Source organism: Trichosurus vulpecula, chromosome 3 (genome assembly GCF_011100635.1).
Source record: "Trichosurus vulpecula isolate mTriVul1 chromosome 3, mTriVul1.pri, whole genome shotgun sequence".
NCBI lineage: Eukaryota > Metazoa > Chordata > Mammalia > Diprotodontia > Phalangeridae > Trichosurus > Trichosurus vulpecula.
Window position 1 is genome coordinate 64564595 of NC_050575.1, and position 19398 is coordinate 64583992.

General features: G+C 39.1%; 1 protein-coding gene across 1 annotated transcript in view; it reads left to right on the top strand.

Annotated features, from left to right (window-relative positions):
- Positions 1-12019, top strand: part of MRPL22 (mitochondrial ribosomal protein L22) — a 45372-nt gene extending 33353 nt beyond the window's left edge. Inside the window, exons 6-7 of the mRNA XM_036751404.1 lie at positions 2064-2133; positions 11734-12019. Coding sequence (XP_036607299.1) covers positions 2064-2133; positions 11734-11945 — 282 coding nt within the window. The 3' untranslated portion in view covers positions 11946-12019. The remainder of the gene's footprint in view (positions 1-2063; positions 2134-11733) is intronic.
- The last annotated feature ends 7379 nt before the right edge of the window (positions 12020-19398 follow it).

Consider the following 19398-nt stretch of genomic DNA (forward strand, 5'->3'; position numbering starts at 1 on the left):
ACCAAAATGATCTGAGATGGACTGGGTCACCAGAGGGGCCCTGGAGTTTTTCTCACAGAGAACGGTGAGCTCAACCAAGGCAGAAATTTGTGATTGGAGTAGGGAGAAGGGCAATGGACTCACCAGAAAGACAGGGTTGGACTATGAAGAAGTCTCTGGTGGTACTTAGTCTGCTGCTACTGGTATGGGAGACTCTACTTGCCCTGGTTCCATCCAATCCCACTTCTGACACCAATTAATGTCACCCAGACTGAACTGGCCTCCAACTTGTGAATGGCCAGAGCTCAGCTGAGCAGAACAGAGAAAGGAGAGTCAGAAATTAAACAGAAGCTTAATTTCAAAGTGAGGGAAATGACTTGCAAGTAAGGACACATGTGCTGGGGACTTGCCGTGAATGAGGGCACCTGAGGCAGTGGGGGGAAGTCTTAACACTTATTCCAATGGCTGTGCAGTGAACTGTAGCCCTGACAATGAGGGGCAACAGAAACTGTGACAAGTTTGATTCATAGTAGGGCTTCTTGACCAGAACTTGTCCGAGCCTGTCTGAGCTAAGAGAACACTTGGTGCTGGTCAAAGCAATACAATAATTATGTGATCTTGCAGAGGGTGAGTGCAGAGGATTGTTGTTATGCCAAGCTCAGGACACAGCTTGCTTGCTGGGCCTTAGCTTAGGGTGTCTCCTAACATCTTGACAGAAGCAAAGTACTCTTCTGAGTATTACTCCTTGCCTTCTGGAGACATCAGGTTGCAGCATTAAGTTCTACTTGCTTAATTTTAATTTAATGACCTAGAATTAGTTCTCATTCTTTTGATTTTGCATCTGCTTTGCCCTGCACAATCTCTTAAAAAGTCACTTAAAAATCATTTGTCTTCTATACTCATTTATTTATTCAGTAAAAATTTATTAAGTGTTTACTAGATGCAGTATATTGTGTTAGATCTTGAGGGAAATATTAAGATAAAAAAAATAATTTCTGCCCTCATAGAACATACATCTAGTATTAATTAAATATTTATTGAATACCTACTATCTACACCAAGGAGTAACAAGATATTGTAGCATTAAAAAGGTTTTTTATTGATGGCTTTTGTTTTCACATTACCAGAATTTCTCCCATTATCCATCTCACCCCTCCTTCCAAAGAGCCATCCCACATAGTATTTTTCTCAATTAAAAAAAAAGGAAAAAGAGGATGAGAAAAAAAATCAGCAAAACTGATCAATACATCAAAAAAGTGCAAATGTATGCTTTGCGCCTCATCCATGGGCCTCCTGTCTCTGCAAAGGGGTGAGGCAGGTATATCTTCTCAGATCTTCTTTGGGGCCATGCTGGTTCTTTGCAGTTTCGCAACATTCACTTTGAATTGTTTTGTGGTAGTTGTCTCCATTTCCTTTGTCCTTGTTGTATATGTTGTTTTCTTGACTTTACTTACTTCACTGCATCACATTGTGAGACAGACGTGTGTTTAAAAGGAGCAAAGGATCGATCGTGCCATGTCATGTAAAACATGACCACATTTGACCTACTTTGAAATTTTTGTTCTTCAGAAAGTTCTCAGTTCAAAATCTCCATGGAGTTCTTATTTGGTTTTTGGCTTTTAAGAAAATTCTTAAATATAATTTTTGAAAACTATTGCTAATGGCTGCTTTGGATCTAGAGTTTAAAGGGAGAATGTCAAATAATTTAAAGCCATTATTTAGCTTTTTGGCTTCTTAAGTTGTGGAGCTAAACTTTCTGATAAGTCCCTAACTTACAGACATAATGGTCAGTACTCTAGGGTCCTGCTTACAATTGCTGCTATCTTTTGCTTTATAGATTGCCTTTTCCTATGAAAACTTAAGCAGTATAGCTGATATTCCTTGCATTTGCAAATCTTGTCTAAAGAAGGAAAATTCCTTCCCCCCTACCCTGTTATTATTTCAGATACTTTTTCTAAAACTGACTGTTCTGTGGATGTACCTAATTAGTGGTCTTATTATAGAGATAACAGGAAGCAAGAAACTACATTCTGTTTTAACTAAGGGTCACCAGTATTAACTCTTTTTTTTTTTCTTTGTTACAGGTTCTCTTAGAAGCACAAGACATGGCAGTGAGAGACCACAATGTAGAGTACAGATCCAATTTGTACATAGGTAAAGGATTTGATATTTTTAGTACTGAAAAATGGCTTACATTAGTGATTCCAAGTGCCTTTTCTAATCAGATTCTTTCATGTCTGGCAGCTTAAGACTGAGTGTAGCCTCTGAAAATTGTAGCTAATGGTTAATCTTAGAAGGATGCCAATGTTAGCCAGACACAAACGTTAATAATTAGAGTATATAATTCTATGTTCTTTTAATGACTGAGGTAATGTAGGCCATGAAACCTGTAGCCAATAATTATGATAAATAATCAGCACTGGTCTGGTACTTAAGTTAATTAGATTAGCTGGTTGTAGTTTTAAAATTTTTCCTTTTTATTATTATGTACTTGATGTATATCAAGAAACATGAATATTTTGCCATATAAAGAACAGAAAAAAGAGGACTGCATATGAAACCATACTATATTATTACTTTATATACTACTTTGATATTACTATATTATACTATATGTATTATACTATTTTATATTAATATACCACTATATACACTGGAGGTTTTTGGGGGGCATTTTTCCTATTTAATATACTATTCTTTAAAAAATTAATTAATTTTTAGTTTTCAGCATTCACTTCTGTAACATTTTGAATTCTAAATCTTCTCCCCCTCCCTTTAGCCATCCCTCCCCAAGATGGCATGCAATCTATTATAAGCTGTACATATACATTCATATTAAACATAATATACTATTTTCAAACCCTGCCCTTCTTGTCGTGTTAGGTGACTTGCCCTTCTGAACTTTCTTCTGCTCTCTTGTATTTATTAAATGATTGATTGATTGATGCTTTTTTCTTCATCTTTTCTTTTTGCTATCACTATCACTCCCCAGTCACTTTCCCCTATTAACTCTTCTGTTCGCCCCAATAAAAGCCTTTTTTATAACAAGCATAATAAGAAAAAATCCATATGTTGTCCATGTCCAAAAATACACATTTCTTTCTTTACCTCTAGTCTGTCACCTCTCTGTGAAGAGGCAGTAGGCATGAGTAATTGAGTTCTCCTGGAATCATCGTTGGTCATTACATTGATCATACTCCTTGTATCTTTCCAGTTGTTTCCATTGTATAAATTTTCTCCTGGTTTTGCTCATTTCATTCTCTGTCAGTCCCAGGTGTCTATGAATTCATCTCTTGTCAGTTATTACAGCACAACAGTACTGCTTTACATTTACATACTATAATTTGTTTCGTTATATGGGCACCCACTGTTTTTCTAGTTCTTTGCTACAACAAAAATTGCTGCTGTATTTTTGTGCTCAGGTGTTCTTTTCCTCTGTCTGATCTTTTGGAATACATGATGATAAAATAATAGCTAGCATGTGTACAGTGCGTTAAGGTTGGCAGAGTACTCTGCATGTTATCTTGTTTTGTCTTCACAACAACCTAGGGAGGTAGGTGCTGTTGTTTTCTTCACTTTACAGATGAGAAAACTGAGGCTGAGAGCAGTTAGGAGACTTGCCCAGGATCATACAGCCTGAGTCTCTGAGGCAGGATTTGAACTCAGATCTTCCTGACCCCAGGTTCAGCACTCTATCTGCAGCACGGCCTAGATTCATTTGGTCAAAGGACATGCCCAGTTTAGTTAGTCTGCTTCTTTTTTAAAGCAGGGCTTCTTAACCGTTTTTATGTCATGGAACTCTTAAGGCAGTCTGTTGGAGCTTACAGATTTTCCAAAATAATGTTTTTCAATGCATAAAATGTATAGGATTGCAAAGAAAACCAATTCTGTTGAAATACAGTTTATTAAAATGTTTTAGAAAGTGGTTATTGCAAGTTAAAGAAAAAAGAACAAGTGTTGGTGATCAGTCCCATCAGCATTGAGTTTAGTTAGTTGCAGTGTATCATCCTGGACCTTAGACATAGATAATAGTACGGTAGACCTTAATGATAAAAAAAAACCCAACAAAAACCAAATGAAATAAAACAGGAATATATTTATAGCATTAAGGACCAGCGTTCTAAACATTAAGTGACTCAGAAGCCACCTCTACTCCTCAGAGGAAATGTTTTATACTCTTTGGGGACTAGGTGGAAAAGTAGTGACCCTGCTAATTTTTTTTTCATTGTAGCTAATTCCTAGAGGATACAGGAATGTTGCTGAGCCAGTAACCCAGAGTTTAGGGTTTTGTCAGTATTTTGTGATAAAATCCTCCCTAGCCAGTCTTGCATAGGGCATTTGAAGAAAGCAGGGAAGCATGAACTTAGGACAAGTAGTACATGTCTTCTGTATCTCATGGGAAAGCCGGAGCCTGGGGGGAAACTGATTCCTGAGAAACCAGAACATCAACAAAAAAGCCAAACTCAAGACCTTAAGTACTTGTGTATTACAACGAAGATAAATGGAGACCATACAGGATTTAGGCCTCCAAACTGATTCAAAGGTCATTAATATAACTAGTGTCCACCGTAATGTAATTTAAAGGATACTTAAAGCATCAGGGATGATTTTAAAATGATTTGTTTTCAGGCCAATAGTGAGAATAAAGTATCAGTAGTAAAGGTTCTTTTTATCTTTAATCCTTTCAGTTAGAAGTATCAACCTTAATAATACCCTTAACTATTTGAATAGTAAAATCTGTTCTATTTTAAGTATTAATATGGTTTGGAATGAGCAAATGACAGTACATGTTTATATTTCTCCTCTCAAATCATGACATTTTGTTCAGTTGAGAAACGTATATCGATCACTTGATATATGAAAGACATAGAGATAAAAATAAGGCCGCAAAGAAAGTATGTGCTCATGGCATTTACTTAATGTCTAGTAGAGGAGATAAACTATGTGCATAAGTAAATATAATACAGGTTATAATGTGAAGATATGTAATAAGAAACCTAGATGTTTTCACTGGTACCTGAAATTCAAAATATCCAAAACTGAAGTCATCTTCTCCCTTAGATCTGACCTTTTGCTTGACTCCCCTGTTTCTGTTAACGGAACTCACTATCCTACCAGTTATCTGAGCTGAAAGATCAGTTGCCATGTACTCTTGATTCTACCTTTATAATATCTCATATGTCCCCTCCCTTCCTTTCCTCACTGCAGTAACTCTAGTGGCAGCTTTTACTACACCTTCTTAGACTATCATAATAGCCTCCTAACTGTCCTCCTTGACTTCAGTCTCTGTAATCCATCTCTGACAGAATTATCAAAATAATCCTCCTCAATGCACAGGCTTCAACATGATAGATGGTGATTGATTAGTCTGACCTCAAAGACCTTCCACAGTCTGGCTCTTTATGTGTTCTTCTTCTTCGTCTATTTCTCTATGTTTTAGTCAAATTAGACCACCAGTTATTTCTCCTGATCTTGTCTTTCTTCCTTTTGCTTACATGGTTTAAAATGATCTTTACTTCCTCAAATTTTCCTGAGGCAAAAGGTAGGGACTGTCATTTTTCATTGTGTCTCTAGAGCCTTTTATATACTAGTTATTTGATAAATGTTTCTTGAATTAAAGACAAAGTGCTAAATTTAGAGGAAGAACTTAGGAACAGGGAAGTTTTTATGGAGAAGATGGCATTCAAAAAGTATCTCAGAAGATGAGTAGGAATTGGACAGATGTAACTGGGGGATGGGAAATGGTGAGGAATGATATTCCAGGTGGAGGAAATAGCATGTGCAAAAGCATAGAGGGAGGAAACCCCGCTGGGTATGTTTAGTGGGTAAGTTGTTTAGTTTACATAGAATTTATGGTATAAAGAAGCAGCATGTTATAGTGAATAGAGCACTGGACATGAAGTCAGGAAGATTTGGGTTCATATCTTGCCTGAGACACTTGCTAGCTGTGTGACACTGGCCAACCAGTTAATCTCTCTGGTCCTCAGTTTCTTCATCTGTAAAATGAGGGGGTTACATTCAGTGACCTGTAAGGTCCCTTCCAGCTCTAAAAATATGATCCTGTGATCTTTGTATGGTAAGAGAAATATGAGAGATAAAATTGGAAAAGTAAATTGACCTCAAATTGTGAAGGGTCTTAAATATAAGGCTTAATACTGCAGACTTTTATTTGGCAGATCAAGCAGATCAGTGGAAGGATTTTGAGCTAGGGTGTGTTATCTGATAAGAGCTATATTTTAATAATAGTACTTTGGTAGCAGCATGTAGGGTAGATTGATGGGGGGATAAACTGAAGGTAGGAGGCTGTGATGAGAGGTCAGATATTCAGGCATCATCTTGATTTTGTTTTCTTGATGGATATCAAATGAAATAATGTAAGTGAAAGTGCTTTGAAAGCCATAAAGTGCTTATATAATTGTAAGGGATATTTTGCAGCAAGCTCTTTCCCTCTAAGGAGTCCAACATTTATTACAAAGCTTCCCTGGGCCTCTCCCTACCATTCTTAGGTAAAGTAGTTGAAGCTGTTGTTTTCCCCTAACTTCAGCAGCAATTACCACTGACCTCAGCAGTTTTGTAATCAAACAGAGATGTTGATACCTAAGCAAAAACTTCTCAATCTGCCAAGGCTATATTATACTGTAAGAAGACTTTTTATTAAAAAATAGTGGAGCTTCAAAAAAAATTCAAAAGTATGCCCCCCTCTACATGAAAATAGACTGAACCACCGTGAGGAAATTAGTTAGAAGCTTTTTTAGAACTTTTCTGAAATAGAGTGAGAAAATAATCTAAAATTCTATTTATTTGTCTCAGTACCTCTTTCCTAAAGGAGCTGTTTATTTTGGGTGAAATGAAATCTGATTCCTCCTAACCTGGAATTGATAGAGGTAACTACACCTACTTCTGGAATTCAATTAAATTGTGACTTTCCATCGAAACATCTTATTTTAAATCAGGTTCCCGTATTACTAATTATATTCTGGCACATGCACAGGGAAATCAAAATGGCAACTCAGATGACTTCAGGGCCATGGTAGTTAATCATAAGCAGTTTCCTATAGGAGCAGCATGAATAAATAATGTTAGGGAATGCCCAGAAACTCAGCAGGAGATGAGGTGGATGAGGAGTGAGAGAATTTTCTTAAACCCCCTCAGTGACCTTTCCTGCTTTATGACTCTGAATGCAAAACCAGATTGAAATAATTTTATTCAGTTCCATAGGAAGATGTGTTTCTTAGCTGGTGGTAACTGAATCCTAATGAAAATCAAGGTGATCGTAAATTCCTGTAAATAGTGAGCTTATTATAAACAGAACGATCCAACCTAATTTTTGTATCTCAGGTGAGGGAAGAAGGTCAATTATGCTTATAAAGCAATAGTGTATTTACCTAGAACTCTGAAAGGACCATTTGGCAATTCCATAGCTTTCTTGGCCATATTTAACCCTCAAGTCACTTGGGAGAAGTACTTCATTCTCAGTTATCAAGGTAGATTGAAAGAGCCCAGGATTTAGATTCTGGAGATCTGGGTAGCACTCGGTACTAGCCATTGAGTGAGATAAGCGAAGACCTCTCATAAGAAAAAGGGACAAACTAAATAAGTAGGCAATAAGTAAGACAGTAAGGCCTCTCATGAAATTAAACCTCAGCTTTCTACTTAAGTTTTTCTGTAAGACAAGTTAGTGACTGTGGGAAGACAAGTTAGTAACCATAGGATCCCCCGAGAATAAAAATAGACACAGGATGCTCACATCCTGTGTATTTACCTAAGGGCAAGGGGCTCCCGGAAGAGAAACGGATGAAAAGCCGGAAAGCCGGGTGCAATGTAGCTGTGTAAGACCTGGTCAGAAAGACCAGTTAGGTGTAAGACTGATGGGAGACAAATGTAAGGGTGCTTGGGGAAATCCATCACAGATGTAAGGGTGATGGAAGGCATCCATTGCAGAAGCAAGGGTAGTGAGAAAGGCTAGTTTGCCACAGATGTGAAAGTGAGGTAACAAACAACTGGCTTCTGCTTGTCACAGATAACCAAACCATTTGTTCATTGTCATTGTCACTGAGGTAGATTTGTCACTTTAGATGTAAGAATGGTGCATCACCTGCTTGTCAAAAATAACCATACCATTTGTTCTTTGCCATTGTCACCAGGGTAGATTTATCTCATGCAGATTATACCCACAAAGCTTGCATCTTCAAGCCAAGAGGAAGGAGGTTGGGAGGGGGAATTGTGGTTAGGGACCTATAAAAACACCTGAATTTTCTGTGTCCAGCGTGCTCTGACACTGAGAGGACCCTTGGTGCCTGAGTTGCCCTTTCCGGTGGGATCGCAATAAAATTTCCTTTCTACTTTCTACCTGAGATGCCTCTGATTTTAATTTGTCAACTGTACTACACACCATGGAACTGCAAGAAAAGTCTTAACTGTATTGGGGACTCCACCTCTTCATCTGCCAAACTGAAATAAACATACTTGTACTACCTGCTTCACAGAATTATCTTGAGAATCAAATGAGATAATGAATATAAAGTACTTTGAAATCCTCAAAGTGCTATCCAAATTAAACTGTTACTATGTAGCTTCAGTTTTTGAGGCCTTTCATTTACTGAGCGATTGGCTGTCTGATTCCACAAAGAATGGAGCTGAGACTAACCCAAGGCAGATTGTATTATTTACCAAGACACTTACTTACCTTGTAGGACTGTTCTATCCCTTACTCTTTTAAAGGCGCAGATATTCTTATATAATGACCATGGGCAAACTATTTAGCCTTTCTGGTCTCCAGTTTCATCAAAATGAGGTGATTGGACTGGATGGCTTCTAAGGTCCCTTCCAATTCTAGATTTGTGATACTATGAAATAGAATCTTTTATGACTATATTGTAGGAGACTGGTAATTTAAAAAATTTTTTTGCTGCCATTTTGTTTCAGTAGCAACCATTTCAGGCTCTTCTTACAAGCAAGAGTAAAGAGATTTTCTAGTGCAATAGTTTTTGGTAGCATATGTTCTCATTATAACCTAATTTCTTCAGATGGCTGTCATCAGTCTGAAACTGCTATTTGGTGTTGCATGACCACAGACTTAGAAAGTTCATTTCTCTTCCAAACTTATAATGATCACCAAAGGCATTGGGAATAGCTCATAACAAGTGGACAAGGACAAATCAAATGTCATGTCTTAATGATTCATGGCATCAGAAATGGTGAATTTTGTAGTGATTAACTTTGTGGCAGAAAGTGATGAAGAAAGTGAACTATTAAGGTAAAATGTTAAGAGAAGTTTGTATTTGAAATTCTGTTTATTGTGATTTTTAAGATCCATGTTAATGATCTAAAACATGTAAGTTCCTCACCTTTTTGAGGGATCTTAACTGCTAGGCTCTGGCAAAATGTGACATATATTTGACAAAAGATATCATATATATGACATATTGCCTACCTTCAGGGAATTTATAATTTACTTGGACAGATAAGGCATCACAATACAAGATCACATATGATTGTTTGCCAGATTGAATAATGCAGAGCAAGATTGTAGGAGTTCATCCCTGTGGGTTGAAGTGGTTAGAGTAGGCTTGAGTGCAGGAACTGGACCTTGTGGGACAAGTAAGATTTGGACAGGCTGTCAGGAAGAAGGGGGATATTCTGATTAGGGGGACAACATAAGCAAAGGTGGAAGTGAGTATTTTTTTCAGTGCTAGAACAATGAAGCAACTAGTTTGCCTGGAGTATAGAATTCATGTTGTATTTGGTATTGGAAAAGATTGGGAACTAGATTATAGAGGGCTTTGAATATCAGACGTGGTAGTTTGACCTTAATCCTTGAGACCCTGAGAAGCATTGAAAGGTTTTTGAGCATGGTCACTATGTTAGGAAGATTAATCTGGCCCTAACATCAGGATTGACGGGTGTGACACTGGAGGTGGGAAGAACAGTTATGAGAATATTGTAAAAGTTCATGACTTTTTTAGATCTCTAGTGTATAATGTTATTGTTTTAATGTGCCAAATAACATGTTTAGTATTTTGAAGCAACTTCCTTTTGAAAGTATTAGGCCTATTTTGTTATAAGAAAATGATTGTTAAAGTGTCACGTGGTTACAGGTGATGTTTCATGACTTTAGGGTAAAATGTGAGTCATTAGATTACTGCTTCTGAGCTTTCACTACTTGGGGGCACCTGTGGGCATGCACATGCACACGCCCCTACACCCACCGATATTCCCCAGTAACAACTCCCCCTTCTCCCCCCCAAAAAACCACCAAAAAACCAAAACCAGACCAAACCAAAAGCAAAACCAAACCAAAACCTCCCATCCTGTTTTAACAAGTAGTTCAGCCATTTAGTTTGAAGCTAGACAAGGATTTAAACTGCTTTTATGGCAGTAGGGTACTTATCCATCTGTTTTCAGGTGAATGCAGAAGTTTGTTAGAATATGACTTCTGGGTAGAAAAAAGCCACCATTTTTGTAAGTATTGTGCAGATTCTGACACTGGATTCCCAGGCTGCACTTGAGTCCAGTGTTCCCATTGGTGCTCTGTTTTATAAAAATCAGTGTAGTGCAGCTTTCTTTCCAAAACCTTTAAACGAGTTTTCAAAGAGCCAGTAGGAAATTTGAGGTCAGGAGGAGATTGAACAGATTTGCAGGGCAGAACTCCTTCATTAGTATACTCAGACCCTTCCTTAGCCTTCTCTTTTGCAAAGTGGAGATACTACTGCCAAAATCTTTCTCACAAGGTAGTTGTGGTTAGGGAGCTTCTAAAGAATACTTTGAGAGAATCTCCTCTCCCTCCTACTTTTGAAAAAGAAATGATAGAGTATGTTAGCTTGGAAAAGGAACTAGGAGGAGGGCAGTATTTTGGGTGACTGGACTTCTTCAGAAAATTGAACTAATGGAATTAAATTATACACTGTTTAAAAGATTCATGCATTTTACAATTCTGAACTGTATGCAGTATTGTGTGTGGGAGGCATTGTGGTATAGTGGGGCATAGTAGGTACATAATAAATATTTATTGAACAAAAAGAGTACCATACTGGGCATGAGTCAGGAGACCTGGCTTATAATAATCTCAGTTTGTCCCCTTGCCAAGTCATTATGGCCCTCAGTTTTCCCATCTATTAATATTAAATGAGTTGGTTCAACTAGATGTTTCTTAAGATATCTCCTTCAGCTCTAACATCTTGTTTTCTAATTTAGGGCATTGTGTAAATATATGTTAATACAATTGAGTGTTCATTCACAGTAGCATTCATGAACATACCCTGCAGTGAATCACCAGTCAGCATTCAATTCTTTTAGATCTGGTTGTTGTTAGGTCAACAAGCATTTGTTAAGTTGCTGTGTGCTAGGCACTGTGCTAAGTTCTAAGGATGCAAACACAGGCCAAAACAGTCAAGGTTTTGGAGAAGGTTGTGTAGAATACAGCAAGGGGCAGGAAAGGGTGACTCAGAAATATTTGAATGATTTCTTGTTACAAGCGCATACATCTTTAATACCAAAAAATTAAGATCTTCGTGGCATGTTGGTATTTGCTTTGTGCTAAGTTAACTCAGTTTATGAGTGAAGGTTCTTATAATCTGGAGGAGAGTAACCCATCATGGGGCAGATTTTCTAACCTTGCCACAGGTACACAGATGCCTTGTCTCAATTCTGATTTCCTGTACCTATTCCTTTTCTAGTGAAGCTGAGATAAAGACTGCCATGCTGCTTCTGGGTAGCATCTTCTAAAGTTAACTCTTTTTCTCTTTCCCTTTTTAGCTGAATCCACCTCTGGACGAGGCCAGTGCTTGAAACGCATCCGCTACCATGGCCGAGGTTTCCATGGCATTATGGAGAAGGTTTATTGTCATTACTTTGTGAAGCTGGTGGAAGGACCCCCTCCTCCTCCTGAGCAGCCAAAGACGAGCTATGTCCATGCCAAGGAATATGTTCAGGAGCTTCGGAATAGGACCATCATTCATTCACTGTGATGAATTCAAACCCCACTGTGTATATTTTCCTCCTTTTTCTCAAAAACATAAATAAAAAAACAGAGACAAATGTTTTTTGTGGTTTGTCATTGGCTTCTGCAGTACTGTGTATCCAGCCCGAGGGAAGCTGCTTGTTTTATATTAATATTTATAAGGCTGTGCCCATCATACAAGCCTCTGGGCATATTTGTATGTGTCTGCAAATTAGAAGGGAAGATCACCTTTCAACTCTACAGAGAGGAGATTATTGGAAAAGCTTTCTCAGGTACTCTTCAGAGGGAGTGTTAACTTTCTAGCTACTGTCCTGCAGGTGGCAGTTTTGAGACTGAGAAGTGCAGACCAGTCTTAGAGTCTGAGAAAGTAAGTCTGCCCTTGTTTGACTCAGTTCTCCCATCTCTGGTTTGAAGGTGAGTGCATCTGCATTTTGATCTATTGCACCATTTTAAGGAGTGCTGTGAAGTGATGCTGGTTCTGGCACTATAGCTGCAGAGCAATGGGTAAAGCCCCAATGTATTTTAATTTCTCAGCTTAATAATCCAATATGAAGGAATATCTTAGATTTTTATATTGGCCTTAAAGCACAGAAAAAGCTGGAATCCATGAGAATAGCTTTTATTCTGACAACCTTTTTTTTTGAAAGAAAAGAAGACAGTTAACCATGTCTCCCTGACGATGTTTTTGGTTGTAAACACCTTGTTCAAGGTTGAATTGTTGTGCTGTGTCACCTCAGACAAGTCATTTAACTTCTCTGGGCATCAGTTTCCTCATCTCTAAAATGAGAGAGGGCTGACCAAGATGATCTCTAAGGTTTTGTCCAGCTCTGATGTCCTAGTTACACGACTTAGAGTATGATTAACTACTGAGTAAAGAATCAAACCCAAATCTCCCTCTCTGTATTCCAGAAATAGAACAGTAGGTGGCACTCTGCTACCTCTAATAGCCAGTAGAGAGCCAGCAATGAATTGGCAAAATGTTCAGCATCTCCTTGGGCTGTAGTTAGGCATACGTGCATACATTGTCTTATAACACTCCTGTTGACAGCTCCCGCTAGAATGAAGGGTGTGTTCAATGCCATGTTTTAGGATGACATCTTAGATGTGAGTTGTATGAACAGATTCTTACGCCTTGGACTTTCCAGCTCATGACTGGGTGAGTCAGAAATCACCATTGCTCAAGGAAGTAAGCAAAGGATTGAGCCAAAAGTATTCTGGGCTCTAAATAATAATGGCTAGCATTTATATAATTCTTTAAGGTTTTACAAAGCCCTTTTAGGACATTATCATTTGATAATGCATATAGAAAGAGGCTTGGACTAGGATTCAGGAAACTTGAGCTATAATCCCATCTATGAAAAATAAGTAGTTATGTGACCTTGAACGAGTTTTCATCTGTAAAATGAGTGGGTTGGAATAAATGATCTCTTACCTCCAAAATTCAGTGATTCCCTGGTGCCCTTTGGACTCTTGTCTTGCTCCCTGTGTGTGACTGAAATAAACAGGGAGATTAAGAGCCCATGATAATAAATTAAGTAAGTGCTTTGTAAATTAAGCAATATAGAAATAATCAGTTCAGGTCACTGAAGCTGCATTTAAATAGCTCTGAAAGTTGAATACTTGTAGCAGAAACAAGATGAATACCCTTAGGTTCTAATGGGAAAAGTTTGCCTGTGACAGATCTTTCTGCATAAAAGCTTTGTTCAGAAATGCTCCTGGTGTGCTAATGAGTGTGTCCCATTGCTTCCATGGTGCAGAGCTCAGCTGGTGGTTTTCTTAGCTGAGGGAAAGGTTTCTAGCATATGTAGTTAGTGGCAGTTTCAGGCTTCACTTGAAATTTACATGTTCACAAACCAATAGCTGTCAAATAGACATTTTTTTTTCTTCACTGGCAACTTCTGGATATGAAAAGCAGTTTAAGTCATAGAATCACAGAATTTTAGAATTATTTATTATTTTAGAATTTTGGAAATGACCTGATAGGTCATCTCATCCAACCTCATCTCATAGCTTGTCCTTTGAAGAGAAGTGATGGAATAGAAGAGAATTTTCTCAAAAAAGAGGGATATTTAAAAGTTCCCTGCCTCAATTCAAAAGTAACACAATAGGAGAGAAGAGAGGAAAGAAAAAGTTATGCCTTTTGGGCTTATAGGAAACTTAGATGCTGGAATATCCAGAGAGGGAAAAAGCCATTCCTGAATGTCTGAATGTTTTTTTGTTTTTTTTTTTAAATTTAAATTTATTTATTTGACATGTTTAGTTTTCAGCATTGATTTACACAATAGTTTGAATTACAAATTTTCTCCCCATTTCTACCCTCCCCCCCCACTCCAAGATGGCTTATATTCTGGTTGCCCTGTTCCCCAGTCAGCCCTCCCCTCTATCACCCCCCTCCCCTCTCATCTCCTTTTCCCTTCCTTTCTTGTAGGGCAAGATAAATTTCTACGCCCCATTGCCTGTGTATCTTATTTTTTAATTGCATGCAAAAACTTTTTTTTGTTTGTTTTTGAACATCTGATTTTAAAACTTTGAGTTCCAAATTCTCTCCCCTCTTCCCTTCCCACCCACCCTCCCTAAGAAGTCGAGCAATTCAACCTAGACCACATGTGTATCATTATGTATAACCCTTCCATAATACTCATGTTGTGAAAGACTAACTACATTTTGCTCCTTCCCAACCCATCCCGCTTTATTGAATTTTCTCCCTTGACCCTGTCCCCTTTCCAAAGTGTTTGTTTTTGATTACCTTCACCCCCATCTGCCCTCCCCTCCATCATCCCCCCCCTTTTATTTTTTTTTTCTTCCTCCCTCTTCTTTCGTGTGGGGTAAGATACACAACTGAGTATGTATGGTATTCCCTCCTCAGGCCAAATCTGATGAGTGCAAGGTTCACTCATTCCCCCCTCACCTGCCCTCTCCCCTCCTCCCACAGAACTGCTTCCTCTTGCCACCTTTATGTGAGATAATCCACCCCATTCTATCTCTCCCTATCTCCCTCTCTCAGTATGATGCTCTCTCATCCCTTAATTTCATTTTATTTCTTTTAGATATCTTCCCTTCATCTTCAACTCACCCTGTGTCACACATATATATACACATAGATATATACATACATACACATTCACTTATATATATACATAAACATATATGTATATATATATATACATATATATATATATGCATATTCCCTTCAGCTACCCTAATACTGAGGTCTCATGAATCATCCATGTCCTCTTTCCATGTAGGAATGGAAACAAAACAGTTCAACTTTAGTAAGTCCCTTGCAATTTCTGTTTCTTGATTACCTTTTCATGCTTCTCTTGATTCTTATGTTTGAAAGTCAAATTTTCTATTCAGTTCTGGTCTTTTCACTGAGAAAGCTTGAAAGTCCTCTATTTTATTGAAAATCCATATTTTGCCTTGGAGCATGATACTCAATTTTGCTGGGTAGGTGATTCTAGGTTTTAATCCTAGCTCCATTGACCTCCGGAATATCGCATTCCAAGCCCTTCGATCTCTTAATGTAGAAGCTGCCAGATCCTGGGTTATTCTGATTGGGTTTCCACAATACTCAAATTGTTTCTTTCTGGCTGCTTGCAGTATTTTCTCCTTGATCTGGGAGCTCTGGAATTTGGCGACAATATTCCTAGGAGATTTCTTTTTTGAATCTATTTGAGGAGGTGATCGATGGATTCTTTCAATTTCTATTTTGCCCCGTGGCTCTAGAATATCAGAGCAGTTCTCCTTCATAATTTCTTGAAAGATGATATCTAGGCTCTTTTTTTGATCATGGCTTTCAGGTAGTCCAATTATTTTTAAATTATCTCTCCTGGATCTATTTTACAGGTCAGTGGTTTTTCCAAGGAGATATTTCACATTGTCTTCCATTTTTTCATTCCTTTGGTTCTGTTTTATAATATCCTGGTTTCTCATAAAGTCACTAGCTTCCACTTGCTCCAATCTAATTTTTAAAGTAGTATTTTCTTCAGTGGTCTTTTGGACCTCCTTTTCCATTTGGCTAATTCTGCCTTTCAAGGCATTCTTCTCCTCATTGGCTTTTTGGAGCTCTTTTGCCATTTGAGTTAATCTGTTTTTTAAGGTGTTGTTTTCTTCAGTGTATTTTTCAGTATTTTTTTGGGTCTCCTTTAGCAAGTCATTGACTTGTTTTTCATGGTTTTCTCGCATCCTTCTCATTTCTCTTCCCAATTTTTCCTCTACTTCTCTAACTTGCTTTTCCAAATCCTTTTTGAGCTCTTCCATGGCCTGGGACCAGTTCATGTTTTTCTTGGAGGTTTCTGTTGTAGGCTCTTTGACTTTATTAATTTCTTCTGTCTGTATGTTTTGGTCTTCTTTGTCAGCAAAGAAAGAATGCAGAGTCTGAGACTGAATCTCGGTGCGTTTTCGCTGCCTGGCCATAATCCCAGCCAACTAACTAAGTTTTTCAGTGGGGTATGACTGCTTGTAGACTACAGAGTTCTATGTTCCACGTTTGGGGGGGAGGTGCCAGCTCTGCTGCACCAGCACTGCTCCTTCCCCAAGGACCCCCAACCCGAACTGGGCTCAGATCTTCGGCAGGCTGTACACCCCTGCTCTGATCCGCCACTTAATTCCTCCCACCAGGTGGGCCTGGAGCCGGAAGCAGCAGCAGCAGTAGCTGCCCCACCTCCGCTGCCCCCGGGGCTGGAAGCCGAACCTCGAACTCCTTCCACTCCCGCAGCTTTTCCCACTAACCTTCTGTATCAGGAGGGCAGAGTTTATAATCTCAAAGAGGATCATAAACATGTCTGAAAGGTTCGGAACCGCCGGATATAAGAAACTCTCAAAGTAGAAGGCAGAAGAATCAAAACATTTATTTAGGCTCCACAGTAACCAACCCATGAACCAGAAGCCCCATTTTGATATGTTGATCAAAATCTTCCAGGCCCAATAAGTACGCCTTGCAAGAGTAACCAGGAGGCTACAGAGAAGCATGATTGCGTAAAGCAAAATCATGCTTCCCCCTCGATGGTAATAAGATTACCCACTGGCCTGAAGTCTTTGTTCAGCTTCCTCCCGTAGATCAGCTCTGCTACTGGCAGCTCCTGCCTCAGCTGTGTCTGTGGCTGAAACTGACGTAACTGTCGTAACTGCCTCTGTAACTGCCTCTGGCTCCAACTGTCGCTGTAACTGTCGCTGTAATGGCCTGAAGTCTTTGTTCAGCTTTCTCCCGTAGGTTAGCTCTGCTACTGGCAGCTCCTGCTTCAGCTGTGTCTGTCGCTGTGGCTGTAACTGACGTAACTGTCGTAACTGCCTCTGTAACTGTCGTTGTAACTGTCGCTGGCTCCAACCGGAAAAGGAAGAGAGGATCTTCAAGCTGTCCTCTCCCCTCTTATAGGGTCTCTGACATCATCAAGCTCCGCCTGAATGACCAGGGCTGATTGGTTCTTGAGTTGGCCCCTCCCCCTAGCATAGACATTAACACCTCCCCTCAGCCAGCCCCATGACTCATCACACAGGAAGTTCTGGTCCTGCCCCGGAAGAGCAAGCCCCAGCGTCCAGGGAAGCTCAATGAGGTAAGCTGAGTCATTCAAAGAAAACAAAGGCCATTCTGGTTACACTCCACCCCTTGTTATAGGATACATAATCTAATCAGCCATGTATCCTAGAACATACATTGTGATCCAATTACAAAGGAAACTAAAACATATCATTCATTATAAAGCAAAACATATCATTCAGTGACATTCCCAAACATTGGTTAACGATTCAAATGCGATCCACCCCTAGATCCCAGCAAAATAATCTCTTCAATCAATCATCCCCAAAATAATTATTAATAATTCAAATGTCCACCCCTAAATCCTTGTATCCATTACATAGGATCAATAATATCATAACAATAAAACAACACAGCAAGGATAACACAAAATAAGTAAACAGAACACTATCATCATTTCCACCCCCCTTGAACGATTGGGGCTCAAAATCTTGGGGTGAGGGGTGAAGGTCTCATTTTCCATAGCTTCTTCATGCTGAAATTGGATGTAGAGATGGCCCTGCCCCCAAAAAGTCCCATTCCAGAGGTCATTTCTTTAACAAGCTGGCAGGAATTCCAAGAATGCTACATGCTTAGGCAGTCACCGGAAAGTGCAGGGTGCTTAAGCCTGAAGGAAACAAAACTAGCAACAAGGTTAGCCAAAACAAAGGACAAAAAGAATAGACAAGTATGGACTATAATTCTTCAAATAAAATCATCTCAAGTTTGGTTGAGATTTCAGTTATGCAAAGATCCAACATCAGAGCCAAACTCAGGTGGGAAATGTTTCTTTTCAAAAGGAACATAATGAGGAAGCCAAGAGGATCCCACCCTAGATATAGACTAAGATTGTCCTCCCAGCCTTTCCCCAGATGTACAAGTTTTCATCCGTTGATCACACAAGGTCACCTTCACTCTGAGTGGCTTGTAGGCTTGCAGGAGCAGTTCTTATTTCCCTATTTCTCGTGTTATCAAGTCCTCTATACATTCTGTATAATTCATTGGTTGGAATTCCATCTATCATTTCAAAACCTACCCCTGCTCTCAATAAAGCAGTAAACATTTCTTTCCTTGTTACTCTCCTTTGGCGCCAAGTTTGCTGGTTATTCACTCTTCTCTCTCGAGGAGATCTATCCCTTCCCCAGTCACCTAAGTCATATAACTGTAAAATCTTATTTATCACTGTTGTAAGACGGCTCCCTACTTCTCCAAGCAATAAATTCAAAATTAGTTGTTTATAAGCAGGGGGAGCTGTCCTAATTATTAAATTCCTATGAGGCAGTCCCATTGGATCATTGTAATATTTGTCTGCAGTTCCTATCATAATGGCAGTCTTCATTACCTCCTCCTTTAGTCTCATGATACAATCTCTAAGTGAATACCAGGGTCTGTGCTCAGTGGGCCACATAGAATCAGTAGCATATCTCTTATTGCATCCCACAGCGGCTAATGCCAACAGAGTAGTCCTGCTATCACCATCTTCTTGCTGATGATGTTCCCTAAAAGCTTGTTGAACTAGAGGATCATGGCTGATACCTATGAATCTCATGCAGTCTGTCCCATCTACTGATATTCCACCGGCCCCTTGATCACTGAGTCTTACCATCCAAGATATCAATGGTTCTCCTATTCTTTGGCTGAATCTACTCAAAATATCTGTGACCTCTTGCGGTGAGAAATCTTCCTGAATTTCCCTTGTAACTGAATCTTCACCTCGGGTTTCTGTCTTCCTCCTTTGTATGGGTCGAGCCCTTGTCTGATCATTTAACCATCTCCTATTCTCTGTGTGAGGCACATCCTGAACCCCAGTAGTGTTTTGTGCCTCAGCCGGCTCTTTCTGGGCTGGGTTGAAATGCACTCTGGGCTTTTTTGGTCTCCTGTTGCTCTTAGCCACATTAATAGAAAAGTTCTCATTTGAGTCAGTTTGATCTCCTGCTATCTGAGA